The sequence below is a fragment of the Alosa sapidissima genome, chromosome 2 (assembly GCF_018492685.1).
Source record: "Alosa sapidissima isolate fAloSap1 chromosome 2, fAloSap1.pri, whole genome shotgun sequence".
NCBI lineage: Eukaryota > Metazoa > Chordata > Actinopteri > Clupeiformes > Clupeidae > Alosa > Alosa sapidissima.
In genome coordinates, this window is record NC_055958.1 from 19486129 (window position 1) to 19501043 (window position 14915).

General features: G+C 46.8%; 1 protein-coding gene across 8 annotated transcripts in view; it reads right to left on the minus strand.

Moving 5' to 3' along the window:
• Positions 1 to 14915, minus strand: part of myo1b (myosin IB) — a 59840-nt gene that overhangs the window by 9348 nt on the left and 35577 nt on the right. For 4 of the 8 annotated variants that reach the window (XM_042082443.1, XM_042082453.1, XM_042082472.1 and 1 more), the window contains exons 8-20: positions 11932 to 12030; positions 10547 to 10650; positions 9589 to 9736; positions 8537 to 8655; positions 7262 to 7348; positions 7083 to 7148; positions 5878 to 5883; positions 4325 to 4429; positions 2689 to 2751; positions 2230 to 2430; positions 1778 to 2004; positions 1446 to 1646; positions 666 to 759 (exon numbers count right to left, since the gene is read on the minus strand). In XM_042082443.1, the coding sequence (XP_041938377.1) occupies positions 666 to 759; positions 1446 to 1646; positions 1778 to 2004; positions 2230 to 2430; positions 2689 to 2751; positions 4325 to 4429; positions 5878 to 5883; positions 7083 to 7148; positions 7262 to 7348; positions 8537 to 8655; positions 9589 to 9736; positions 10547 to 10650; positions 11932 to 12030 (1520 nt within the window). The remainder of the gene's footprint in view (positions 1 to 665; positions 760 to 1445; positions 1647 to 1777; positions 2005 to 2229; positions 2431 to 2688; positions 2752 to 4324; positions 4430 to 5877; positions 5884 to 7082; positions 7149 to 7261; positions 7349 to 8536; positions 8656 to 9588; positions 9737 to 10546; positions 10651 to 11931; positions 12031 to 14915) is intronic. The other 4 variants (XM_042082449.1, XM_042082458.1, XM_042082463.1 and 1 more) reach the window with 1 other exon arrangement.

Genomic DNA, 14915 nt, shown 5'->3' on the forward strand with positions numbered 1-14915 from the left:
CTATCAGCCCACCATCTCAAAAAAAAAAAAAAGAAAAAGAAAATCCATCTCCCTCAGACAGTGGGCTTTCAGGGATTGGAGACTGGGGCAATGACTTCACTGGAGCGGACAGAGCAAGATCCCACGCTGATACAGCTCAGGCTGCACAGCTGGGGGACCTGAATGAAGTAAGCGGGAGGAATGCGCACGCACAGGATGGAACACTGCGGGCTTTTTACAGGCCAGAGCTGTTGTTTGGGCTCCGGGACAGAGAGGAGGCCCACTAAACGGCTCTGGAATTTCTCAGTGCCGGGCCCAATTTCCCATGCAAGCGTACCGACGGCGAAGCGGATAAGTAAAACCATGTGTCGTGCCGCTCAGCTTGTTTTTTTGCCGATTGCTGCTAATTATCAGAGTCCCTCAGAGGAGCACAACTTCCTGTTTGAAAAAGCTCTTCTGGAAAAAAAAAAAAAAAAGACTCCTTTTCGCTTCATGTGTACATTAACCATGCAAATATTTCTAACCATACAAAACTATTTTGGTCAAATGTGGGTTTGCATACTATTATTGTGGCTCAGTGTTCTTCAGACATTAGTTCTGCTAAGGGAAATGGAGCCACTGGAGTGCACATGGGCAAAGCACACATGAACGAGACTCTTGTCATTGTGAATAGGCTAATCACTCACTGTTCTGGGGTTCCTGATGAAGATTTTCGAGCGACCGTAAGAGTACTCCTCCGGGGCCACTTGCAAGTCTGTGAGCAACACCTCCACTCCCTCCCTGCAGTCAGAGAGAACAGTCAGCCACGAGACACGCAAACACATGCAGACAAAAGCACCAACAAGATGTGGGACAGGACAGATAAAGGAGATGCAAAGAGATTAGAAAAAGGACATCTTATACAAGAGCAATACGTGATGTAACAGATAAAAAATGCTATTGTCGACAAATCACTACCAGTAGCCTGAGTCACACCTTGTGAAGCTGTAAATGCCTCATAGGAAGATTTCTGTGAAATGAAGATGACAGCAGGTCGATAAGCGGCGCTGGCTATCGGATAACAAACGCAATGCTACAGTAGCTCTAATCTGATTAAACCCATAACGGAGCTGGGCATGACTGAGAGGGCCATACTCTGCCCTGATAGATGGGGCTGCTGGATATCAGTGCAAGCAGTCGTCTGATAGTAACGGAGGTAGCCTTGCATGCCTAGTGAAGTCTTAAAGGCAAGTTGCTACTTGTGCGTTAAAAAGACAAAGCAGTCTGTTCTCTCAGTTTGAGTGGCAGACAGTAAAGCAAGTCTTGTGTTTGCGTAATAACAACAATGCTGCTTTTGAATGCCACACACATCCTGTTACATCAATAGTTGAGACACCGCAAGGAAGAACTCCAGACAAAACAGAAACGAGGGTTTCTTCCAGCTCTGGGAACATGTGGATAATGAGTGGCATTCCTTGTGGCCTCACCTGGCGGGACCCTTCCAGTGAGGCCATGTCTGCTTGCACAGCATCTTGTAGCGCTCCAGACACGGTTCGTAGGCTTGGCGGAAAGCATAGCCGGCTCTCCGCACACGCACGTTCTCCATCAGCCCCAGGTACCGCGCCTGGTGGCACACCAGCGAGTCCGTGAAGATGTGGGCCGCCTTCTTGTCATTGGGCTTGATGCATCTGAAAAGAGTGCATAAAATCACACATGAGATGAGTAAAGTTACCGTGTGAGGCATCAAACCTACAAAGGACTCTGATCATCCTTTGCTAGTCTCTTCAGGAGGGTAAACAAATCCAGGCTGCACACTCACCTAATGTAGTTGGGGTTCTTGGTCTGGAGGTTCCTCATGAGGGTTCCCACTGAGGCTCTGAACTGGAAGCCTGCGGTGGGTGGTCTCTTCAGGTTGACCTTGGCTGGGTTGCCCTCGGGGAAGAGGAGCTTCATCAGGCTGTGGTTGGCCTTGTACATGGCCTGGGAGAGGTCTCTGTAGAGCAGGTCATTATTCTTGTCCACAAAGCCCTCCACACGGTATAGCACCTGCATACAAAGGTTCTCGTTAACCATTTCTGAAGCATTTTCAACTCATCAACAATAGTGGAAAACTGATTCATTAGATTAGTAACCCATCCTCTGAACTGAGAAGGAATGACGTACCAGGTCAATAAATTAATTCTTGCTTTACAAATATGAATGGAGAATATAATGAATGAACCACTGAATCCCTGAGCGCTCATGTTAAATAAGCTGCTAAGAGCTGTTCACCTTGCCAGCGTAGTGCTGGATGCGGAAGCAGTTGTGTGGCAGGCTGTGGTCCGTCAGGAACTTGGAGTTCTTGCTTTGGCGGCTCTCAAAGTGCTGGTGCTCAGCACAGATGGTGTTGAGTTTGTCCAGGAAGGTGTCGTCGGTCACCGTGCCGGGGCGCAGACACTCCTCGTCCAACATGGCCAGGATCCCATTCTGGTTCTGAAGGAGCGGAGGAGACGAGGAGAATGGCAGAAGGGGAAGATGGACATGAAAACAGATGAATCAGCGCCACACATCAAGCTCAAACTGGAACTGGAAGTGCATCAAATTCACTTGAAAACAAGGCTAAATAACAGACAAATAAAAGACAATCAAAATCCCCGCCGCAGTCATAATACACTTTGCAATAAAATGCATATTTACAGCAAGCCTTTAAATCTATTTTTCAACTTCCCAGAAAATGCTGATTACACTCACATTCTCGATGAGGTCACAAATGATGGCATTGTTGAAGTATTCAATGTTGGTCCACTCAATGCCCTGTAACACACAGCACACGGGGTCAGATGTCTCCAGCACTTCTCTCTGTCTCTTCAGCCATCATTCTGAGGGGGTAATGTTCTGAGACCAGTACAACCAAATTATGTCAGTTGCAAAAGAAGATTCACTTTATCTGATGGATAGCAACGATTGCTAATTCTTTGCTTGGTTCCTTCCTTGGAGAAAAACAAGATGCTGCATTCGAGACAGTAGTAAGGGCAATTTATAATTACGAGGTGGGAGAACAAACTTTGCCCATCTGTGAGACCATAGTACAAAGTTTCAAACAATCTGAAATAATTTATAGTCATCTTGCTCTTCTCTGTCGTTTTAGATTTGTTTATCTTTCTTATTTGTCCTGATTTAGTCAGATCAGATTTTGTTGTACAACTAGTTCATTTATTCATCAACACCTCAAAGACTGAAGGGTGCATCACGCTGTCCAGTGGTGTAGTCTAGTTAACTGTAGTGGATGTAGTAGTTAGCTGTAGTGGGTATACTGCGATCAACCCCAAATGTTAATACATATCCTTGCCTATTTTAAGTGGGTATACTGAGATTGTGATGCTTTTTAAGTGGGTAGTCCTGCGTAGTCCTGCATATCGGGAGCAATGACACGGTCAGGTTACTTGATCCCACGCCAGCGCTTAAGACATCATCTGTTGAGAGCCGCGCTGGATTGAAGGATGGGGGCGTGAGCAGCAAATGGGCCTCCAATCAGAGGTGGAGTCTCTGACTGGGAAAGTGCTGCTGACTGATGATGGTGACGGGACAGGGGGGATGGAGTGGAGTGGAGTAGAGTGGAGTGGAGTGGAGTGGGCTTACTGATGTGGGATCTGCACTGTGGACGAGTCCACTTCTCCCAACCCCCCCCCCCCCCCCCCGAAACCTCCCCTGCTGCTATAGCCCTAGTTTCCAGAGCGTCCACTTCCCCCAAACCCCCCCCCCCCCCAGCGTCCCCTCCTGCTGTAGCCCTAGTCTCCAGAGCCGTGGTATTTTCCCATGCACTCTGCTGGACGGTGGCCAGGGAGTGGAATATCACTGGTGGGGGGGTCAAGGGGGCGAGAGGGCACATACTCCGCGCTCTGAAAGCAAACAGGGCTCCTGAGCCCCTCGGGGACGCCAGTGTTTACCCTCGCTGGAGTGAGGGATCACTTCCGTCCCCAAACCCACACAGCGAGGGGAGAGGGAGAGAGAGGGAGAGAGAGAGAGAGAGAGCGAAGGAGTGAAAGAATGGTAGAAGAAAGTCAGGAACAGGAACAGATGGATGGGGTGGGTGGGTGAGATGTGGGCGGGGACAGGGTGTGTGGAGGAGGAAAATCAGCAGAGAGGACAAATGCAACACAACAACACAACACAACACAACACAACACAACACAACACGCCTTTATCATAATGAAATGGCCATGTATGTCCGCCATTTAAGAGAGGGCCATCTGGTTTGATGATGATGATGATGATGATGATGATGATGTGGAGGGAGGGGTCTAATCACAAAATATCAGCCAAATTTTAATAGGCAACAGATGCAATGTGCCTTATCCTCCTGCAGGGGGAGCAGCAGTTCTCTCACCTCACGCACATACTCCTCCTGCTCCTCACGGAGCGTCAGCTCGATGAAGATCTGCTGCAGCTTCTCGTTGCAATAGTTGATGATGAACTGCTCAAAACTGTTGTCCTGCAGGATAGAAATAGATGACGACAAACGTGGTTGAGACTCAACATCCTGCTGTGACATGCATCAGACCACTGCACTGCAAGACACTCCATGGCACTGCAAACCATTAGCTGGGCACGCCCGTTGGGTCACTCTTGGAACGACTCGTCCTTTGCCTCCTGTCTCGGCCTTCATGGCCCCCCGCGAGGAGACATGAGTCATCCCCGGTAATCTTCCCTCTCTCTCTTCCCTTTTTGGCTAGTCACTGTTTCAGCCTATCCACACTCAGACTCCCTTTGTGCTGGTTCAACAACAGCCTTTTATTCACGTCTGTGAATTATGCATGGTTATGTCTCACTCACATAAACAGAGAGGGGTTTTGACACTTTTTGCTCTCAACTGTGGAAAGAATTACATTTTTCTTGCATGTGGCTATGAACGCAGAACTGGGCTAGAGTGACTGACTGATTACAAAACACATATTGGGATAAAAACCTTTCTGGCATCACTATGCAAACACAGAACATATTCTACTAGATGACAGCCAGTTTGGCTATAAAACCTTATCTACCCGTCTCTCGATTCAGTCCAACTTCCTTTATTGTGTAGTCACTGAAAAGATATGCCACTAAAACAGGTCTATTAACCTTTTCCTAACTGACGTTCAGTACAGTCATCGTATGTTCACGCACTACGGTCAGAATGTTTGCTGAGTTGGTTAGGTTAGGCAACACTCATTGGCTTATGATACAGAGGTTAGGATTGCAGGTCTACTGATGGAGCAGAATCAAAGACACATGCTGTGCCTCCCTAGTCAGAAGGAGAAGGCTGAATCATCCAAAGCAGACATTTTATTTTTAATACTGTAGTTTTAAAATGTTGCCTCCTTCCCTTCTTTATAGAGGAAACCCAGCGTCTTTGTGTCCTTTAGAAGTAAGCCACTGCAAACGTCAGTTTTTTAAAGAATAACTTCCAATAGGCAGCACACGCAATTGCTGAAATATAGTAGCCTGCTTGGTTTGGGCAGCGCTCCACTGGAACTATAACCTAAGAAGCCAGCCTGGCATTAGCAGCTGTGGCGTCTGGCGGCCAGTGAGGGAAAGAGGGATACAGATCAACCTTAAGGCAGGTCCAACCTTGTGTCCAGTCAGTGAGTCTCACTGGCTGTTCACTGTTCCTCAATGGCCAGAAAGCTTCACGCTTTTCAGGCTAACATTTCAGCAAGGCTAGGGGGCCTGCCTTTGAAACCACAACGCTATCCAAAGCCAGACACGGCAACGCTGCCCTTAGAGTAGGCTGTCAGCAGTGGGTTAGCGTTGTGGTAGGCAGGTCGTGCTGCACAGTTGGTGGCTTACGGAATTGTTGAGATTATAATTAAAAAAAAAAAGAGAGCTGAATTAGGACTAAGATTAAAGTCTAGAATCGCAACATGCACACTGCCACATCACAATCCGGGCAGGTGTACTTACTCCGTCCTGTTGACACAGACACAACAATGACAAAACAACAACATTCAGGAGAGAGGAAGAACATGAGACAGGAGCACACAAGCATGTCTAAAGTAGAGCACTTCAACACTGCACTGGTAAAAGGCTACTGCTTCTGCTCTACTCGCTGTTCCACACTTACCTTTCACTCACGCCAGATCTGAGACCATGAAACCAAAATGCATGGCAAAAAAGCATGTTAAACTCCATGTAGGGTCCAATTACTTGCTGTTGATTATAGTGTTATATGCACATATTGCAAACACGCACCAAACTTTGACTTGAAAAAGTGACAACTGGGTGTTTGAGTGGTAACATACTGGCTTCGGACACCGTTTTAATAACGGACCCATACGCACATAATTATTATGCCCCGCTCTGCTGACTATAAGTGGGCTACAGAACATCAGTCCAATTCCTGGACTGCTAGAGCACTCAGACACCGAGGCTACTGTTAGGAGACACAGTGGAGCCGGTCCTAATGGACCTAGTATCCCTGAGTACTGTCTGGGTTCCATTGGAAATGTGGAGCGCCACAGGCTTTACTCTTCAGCAGATCAAGCACGGATGGCTTTTCTGCAGCCATATTTTACAACGGGCAGTTGACTGCCTACTATATAACTAATAGAGAGCACTGAAAATGTCCAAAGCAGACAAGTCCCAACTGACTGAAGTGTAAATCTACATTTCTGTTGAAATGGCTCGTCTTCATGTTTTTCCCACTAATTTATGGCATGAGAAAAGTCAGAAAGCAAATCAGCAGAACAAGCCTCTGGCAGTTTTCTGTGTTTTACAAAAACAAATCACCCACCTACAAACCCACTCTGACTCACAAGCCTTCAAACAGTTCCTCTTGGTTTCTGGACAGAAACAAGTCCGGACTACTCTACGATTCCAAGATTACACTCAACATCTGATCCAAACATGTTCTCCTCCTATGTCAGGAACTACAAATCAAAGATTCAACCCTTGACTCTACTTGGGAACTTGCCAGCTACAAGGAAGCCATTATATTTCCACTCATATTTCATTAACACTGGAGGAGGATTAGGGATTCATTTGTAAGGGAAAAGCCTGCTTTCCCGTATAATATAATTAAATAACACACCTGCACACACAGGGGAGTGTTTCAGAGCAGAGAAAAAACTGAACTGAGGGCAATTCATGGCAGGGCAAAGGAACCTTACCTCAAATATTTCAAAGCCATAGATATCCAGGACACCCATTACTTTCTTGCGTGTTTTAGTTTGTGCCTGGAAGAGAGGAGAAATTGAAAGTGGGTAAACATACTTCATGTGCACAGCAGAGAGGCCTGCAGCCATTTTAATGGGGACTGAACTGAGAGTGAAGACAGGACATGTAGTACCTTGATGCTTTCGTTGATTCGGTTAACCAGCCAGCTGAAGAGTCGGCTATAGAGATTTTTGGCGAGGGCATCTCGGGCGTAGTAAGCCTGTCAAAAATGAACAAAGCCTCTTAGCCTCCACTCTTTCTGTTGATGCTGAATAGCCGAGGCAGTTAGAGGCCTGAGAGCCACAGCCCAAGCACACCGTGACACAAGTTTGGGGTTAAACAGACCTAGGCCCTGTTCATTAAGAACAATGACATTAGATGGAATGTGCAAACGGTCATTCCTACAATTTTTGTAGCCATATGTTTTCCCTCTCGGTAGAAACTACTATGGAGGAAGGGCACAGTGTGTGAGGGCGGGACCCTGAGTGAAATAGGACCCAAACAGTCTAAACAAGCTCATCATCTGGCATGGAGCCAGCCGCGAGGCGAGCCTGTCATCCATCACAACATCTTGGCAGCCACAAGTAGTCAGTAGAAGAGCTTGAACTCTGAGTGACTTTGAGCTATAGCAAGGGCATCTCCACGCCAGTGTGATAAGATCACAGCAACCACCACACCACAACGCATCGGGAAATGCAGACCGATCCCAATAAAATGATCAAGGACATGCAATGGCACATGCAATGTTTTAGGCCTCCGATGTGTTGATGATTTATGTCCCCCCCTGCTCTTCCTCCTCCCTCCTCTTCTTCACTGTGTTTGTTTTATCAGGCCGGATGTTTGTGACGGGAGGATCTGGCCCTAGTGACGCCCTGGCTCCTCACAATGGCTCCTTGTGAAACCGAATCTGTGCCTCAGTACGGCTCAAAACGGCATCTCTGAGGGAAACCAATCTTATCCTATTTCCCTCTGTTTTGCCCTTTATTTTACCCATAATCTGTTTCTGGAGCGAGGCGACTCCCAACTGCCACATCGGTGTCATTTGAGGTCAACAGCTTTTGGCATCATAGGCATCCTGAATTTGACCCACTTTCTCAATTCCAGGAGAGAGTGCAGCATTTATAATTGATAGGTTTTCATGTTGAGGAGGCATAGAAAAGAGGTCACTTGATTTGGGGGAGGGAGACACCATCTCAAAATCTTTGAGTCATGAACCTGAACCAGACAGACTACTATACAGTCTACACACAAACAAAGGCTTGAACGCTCAAGGACACAGGAGATTAATGATATATTCTATATTATCTTATGATCATATTATATTTATATATATGGTATTGGTATAATAGAGATTGAACTTCTTTAGCAAACGATAAACCCTCATAGAATCACAAGAGAAAACCTTTACCTGAGCAACATTGAGGGTGGTGGACACCTTCTCCAACTTTGCCTCCACCGTGCGGAAGCTGAAGGCCCTCTCCAGCACCGCCTGCTCAATCCCCAGCAGCTCACACATCTCCTTCAGGTCTGAATGAACAGAGGGTGGAGGTCGGGACACATACAGAGTTAAATAGCACTTGGCAAAACACAGTACCCATCAATTATATTCTGATTGTTGTCTGGTTGGCGAATATATTTAGGCCTACAGTGAGCAATATAAAAATGACACATCAGATTTGAATACATGACAACAAAGACACAAAGATCTGGGCAGATTACAAACCTAACAAACAAATGAGAGAGATGCTAACACTATAGCCTTTAAAAAGGCCCAACGCCTGATATAATGCTGATCCTGCCTTTAATCCAGGTCCAGATGATTCAGTTGTCTTTCCCACACGATCAGGGTTTGCCTTTATCATTATAAAGAGCGGTCACAGAGTATAAAGTTTTATAGCGCTAAACCATGATTTCTAGCCTGGTGCCTGGTGCTCAGTTTATATGACAGCGAAAATATCATAAGCCGCATATAATAAGCCGCATATAATTCATATATTTATTTTGAACTTGGCTTTGCCCTTTTGCAACCTTATAAATGTTGGGTCATTGTTGAGTGAATTTGAGAGAATCATGTTTTTTTAAGGTCCATTTTGTCAACAGTGATGTACGAGACTGTCTACAATTACAGTAAGCCTCCAATTATATTGTCTGGCTCTGCGACATCTGATGTCTGGAGAAAGCACTGCACCAATAGGTGGCAGTAGAGGTCAACTAGGTGAAACATATGCCATTCATACTACATGAAGTTATGCCGTTTTTACATCTAAGGCTACAAGGATGACTAAGTCAACCTGACATGTTGGTTTCTGGTCAAATGTTATGAGGATGATCATTTCAGATATCAGCCGTTACATTTATGAATACAATATTCTAAATAAAGATTTACACACACAATGAAAACAAAAGGACAGTCAAACAGCCACATAACTAGAGGCATATAAAGGGCCTAGGCCCTTTTACCATTCTTGTCTTTGACTCTGCTCTCATCAAAGCCGTTGACCCGCGACTCGGGCTTGAACTCGATGTTGCCCAGCTTCAGCACAGCGGCCACCAGCTCCAGCACCGACAGCACCTCATCCTCCATGAAGCCCACAATCTGCATGGCGTTCTGGAGGCGGGACGGAGACGGACACACACACACACACAAAAAAAAAAAACATCCGTCAACAGGCCTGTGATGACTGACCATGAGCCCTGCAGTCTCGGAGTGAAGAGGCCTGAGCCTCCCTGAGTCGAGCCATGTCTATGGTGACCGGAGTTCAAGTCTAAATACACAGCCAACCCTCTGGTGAGAGAGCTACGAGGAGGCCCGACAAATGCAATCACCGCTCGACCGCCAGGCCCGAGACTGCAGGGCACCAACTCTGGCACTCAAGGCTGCTGGAGAAATATATGAGGGCAGGAAAAGCAAACAGAGCCTGATGGTCTACATGAGGCCTTCACAGAGGGCAAAGGCATGGTCTACCGACTAGCCACTCTAAACAAAACACAAAGTCAATTCCAAAACCTAGCTAATGAGGTAGACCCTGGAACACACTGACTGGATGGACAAAACTCTCATTTACAGTGTTTGCAATCTACGTGTCTTTACAGCAGATGGATGGGGACTGTGGTTGCACACACTGTAGCTCTGACGCAATCACGGCAACCTGCAAACAACCTTGCATAGGTAGCGAGGGAGTGGGACGAAGGTCAAGAGAGGCAGAGAGAAAGAGGGAGGGGGAGAGAAATGGGGGGGGGGGGGGGGAGTGAAACAAACTGAACAAAAGGAAGTGAAAGAAACTACCGGTATCTTCAAAGAAATTAATAACCAACCAACCAACAATTTATTGTTTGAGCAAACAAAGAGCTCAAACAAAGAGCTCACGTACATGGTCTGGACAGAACCAAGGACAGTTTATGACGAGGCATGTCTTACTCTGACTGTTCGGAAGTTTGCAGCGTCATCCAGTCCATTAACGGTTGCGGAGTCCAGACTCAAGTAGTTATATTTGCTGAAGTCTCTGTCCAGCTTCAGCTTTTCTGTGGAGACAAACACAAAACAGGATCTTATTAAAGCATCAGTTACCCATGGAGGGCATCTCTGTGTGACGAGGTAAACACTGACCCAAAGGAATGTGCGATAACAATGTGAACATGACTCCATCTCAGTTTTAAGTGCCTTTTGCTGAACTGAATTGTCAGATAGGGTTACAAATCACCCTGGTTGGAGCCTATTCCCACCCTTTGAGGACTGACATGAAAGATGACTACATTGTTCTCCTTCACAGAGTGTGTCAAACAATGGCTCCAGCCCAGTGGAGCTCAACTGAGGCGTTAAAGATCAAAGATTTGGCACCAGTGCCACAGTGGTCAGTGGTCTCGGCCAGCACAGAAGCTCTGCACCCACATTCCATCATGAGCACAGGTGCTTAGCACGACATAAAACAGAGACCTCTGGAACTAACATGGGACTTTACTACACAGACAACGCAGAAAAAGAGCAGATGCCATTACCGGAACCATATCAATTAGCTATTTTTGGTTTCACGGAAGAAAGGCTCATAGACTTGGCTTGTGAGCTCTGTCGGGTTGACAGAACGAAGACAAATGAATGACATATTTATACAGTCTGTATGAGTCTAACAGGGAGCTTGGTAAAAGTCAGATAGCATGTAACCATGCCAACTAAGACACTACATAAATAGAGCGAAGACATTTAATAGACTGCAATTCATTGCTTTGGGAAATCCTATTTTAACATTGCTACTTTCTGCAAGTGTAGTCGGAACATCTTGAGAGGGTGACATGAGGACTGCTGATGAGTGGGTGACATGAGGACTGCTGATGAGTGGGTGACATGAGGACTGCTGATGAGGGGGTGACATGAGGACTGCTGATGAGTGGGTGACATGAGGACTGCTGATGAGGGGGGTGACATGAGGACTGCTGATGAGTGGGTGACATGAGGACTGCTGATGAGTGGGTGACATGAGGACTGCTGATGAGTGGGTGACATGAGGACTGCTGATGAGTGGGTGAGATGAGGACTGCTGATGAGTGGGTGACATGAGGACTGCTGATGAGTGGGTGACATGAGGACTGCTGATGAGTGGGTGACATGAGGACTGCTGATGAGTGGGGGACTGCTGATGAGAGGGTGACATGAGGACTGCTGAGGACTGCGTGACATGAGGACTGCTGATGCGGGTGGAGTGAGGACTGCTGATGCGGGTGGAGTGAGGACTGCTGATGAGTGGGTGACATGATGCGGGTGGAGTGGGTGACATGAGGACTGCTGATGCGGGTGGAGTGGGCCCTTACTGAGTGTGTCTTCGGATGCTCCAGACAGGAGCTGGTAGAAAACGTGAAAGTTGCGCTCTCCCCGGGGCTGCTTCACAACGCGAGACTTCTCCAGAAGATCTAGAAAGAGAGTTGAAAAATGAAGGTTAACAAGCTAGTATACAGCAGTAGCCTACCTCAGTATGAACCTCAGCCGTAACTTTCAACGTTTATTTTTAAGCCTGTTGTAAACAACACATTATAAAAGTAAACAGAGTGTCATCTATTCCTTTGACAATGATGGCACATTTCCAAGGCCTGCTCCGTAATATGGACACCGTATCAGAGGTCAAGTCCACCTTCCCTCCTTCCCTCTTAAAACAGGAATGTATTTCACATTACAACTAAATATTTGTCTCCAAGGAGATGGCATGACCAAGACTTGCTCATTGTTCATTGTACTTGAGCCGGGCTGGGACAGGATGTCTCACAGCAGAAATCCATATGAAGAGATCAAACGCCAAGAGACCAGAGAGTCAATAACAACCCAGAGGAAGACCGGCAAGCTTTATAGGCAGAAATGTTTAACAGAAATCTATATTAGCTTGGCACTGCTACCAGAACATTACAAAGAACAGCCAAGAGGATGACTCCTCCAGAGAAACTAAACCGTTTGCTTTAAGTTGAGGAGAAGGGGCCTCCATGATTTTAGGCACATGACAAGTAGCCACGAAGTGGTGCTTCAACCGCCTCCACTTTGCACCCTAAACTGTAACACACTTCTTTTAAAAAGACGCGCTTGGACAGCCTGCTAAATAGGTTAGATTTGTTCATCATGTGGGCAATGAGCAGCTCAATCGTTAGCAGGTAGGAGGTTACGAGTTGTGTGCCGCCCACCAGAGCAATCACACTCTTTTCTCTAGTTACAGTAAGGCTGAGCGGCTCGGCACAGAGACCTCATCAATACTTCACGGGCTATTGAAAAGCTCTCCTGTGGAGCACTGCAACCGAGTCCTAATCAAGGATTACAGACAGACCACAGAGAGCGCCCCTCTTTCTCCCCTCTCTCAAAACTCTACTTCTCTCCCTCTGTCTCTCTCTCCTTCTCTCTCACTGTCATCTCTCTCTCTCCTGCTAGTTCTCCGTTTGAACTCCGTTTGACTGTACGGACTCTGTGTCTGATTACGAGGTCACAGGTAATATGGTAACAGGTGATAAATGAGGCTGACCTCTACAGTGCTCAGATCTCTCCCCGAGGGGAACGGCCACTGATCCTTCACCTTTTGTCCACTGAAGGACACACGCGCTGTTATTGCCATTTCATTACTCCTCAGCTTCTCCACAGCGAGTACCTCATACAAATATGTGTGATATGTAGGGCTGTTTTTGCTGAAGACGACAGACCAGGATATTGAGATTTCCAACAAAAAAGGCTGAGTGTTTATTACTCTTCGGGAGAGTAAACATTCCAGGTTTGTGTCTGAGGAATCGGAGATGCCCTTCTGAGTCGCCCTTCTGAGTCCGGTCTGACAAGAGATTAGCCTGGTATGTTTGCTTGTACCACGGGGTCTTGCAAATGCAATCCAGACCACTTAACCCCTGAAACCACACAACCATTTGCAAGACCCCACGATACAAGCAAATGCAATCCAGACCACTTAACCCCTGAAACCACTCAACCACCCTCGGCTAGGGCACATGCCCAGTCATGGTCAGCCCTTTACAGGCATCATTCGCCCATTTGTCGGGTCATCATGACTTCTCCAGCTTTGTGACATCTTTGCAACGTTCACTAACAGCGCTTTAAAGTTACACTCCCCATAGTGCAGGGGAGACGGGTGCATGTTTAATCCCATGACATAAAGGAACACCGCAGTGCATATAAAAGCCTCTAATCCATTGTGCAGAATCTTTTCTCCCAGGGCTGTAAAAGTCAGCTGATATGTCCTGAGGCACAGCAGAGACAACGAAGGGCTCTAGTGGTGCTGACGTCTGAGGACAGCCCCGGGGCCTGCTGCAGTCCTCCAGCAGAGCCACATTAGAGCTCATCATGACAAGATGCCGAGTTTTAAATGCGTTGGACATGGTGCCCTATTGTTCTGGAGCATTCACAGTGTCCAACATTGTAAGGGGTGCACAGTGTGAGCTTTAAGTGTTCAAAATTAACCTCAGGCTGAATTTATTATCCCATGTACAACCAAGCCTTTGACAAAGGCCGACAGTATACCCATACAATAAGTCCCCGACAAATACCCTGTTTGTCCCCCATCCTGTGACCTTTAGTTGATATCTTAATGCAGACAAAATAACACAGAACATGTGGGAGGGGTAGAGTGCTGAGGGAAGGAGAGAAAGCAAAAAAAAAAAGATGGCGAGCGATGGAGCGAGAGGGAGAGAGAGATAGTGGGTTCCAGCGGATATTCTCACTAGTCAGTAGTGCGTCACTGGACACTATTAGAGACCACACAAACAGAATCATATTGATCAGAGCAGCTCTTTAGCGGACTTGCAGGCCTCACGTGTGGGGGGGTGGCAAATGGCCCGATCGACCGGCCTCACTGGCCACTCCACATAGTGGCTGCTAGCAAGCTCTAGAGTAGCTGTCAGGATTGGAGTAAAAAGCCTATCTGACTGTGACCGCAGAATGGACTACATGGTGACCTATACAACCAATAACACACCACAGTTGCGCATGTTGTTTGTTTTGAAAACATACACCCAAGGCGCTGAGAACAAGTTGTGTCCACAAACATGGGGACATGAGGCTAAATACATGAAGCTTGAGAGGTAGTGGCCATTGTGATCACCAAAACAGAACAAAAGTCTGATACAGCAACTGTGGTTTAATACATAATTGTTCGATCATTGTCCGACATTTACTGTTGTGTACATAACAGATTCTGGAGGTGAAGTAGAGAGTGGGTGAAGACCTGCTGTATTGGAGACCATGAACACAGCACTGGGTGATGTGCAGCTAAACACAGCTGGCCTGCCGTTTTCCTCAAAACTCATACCAGTGACCACAC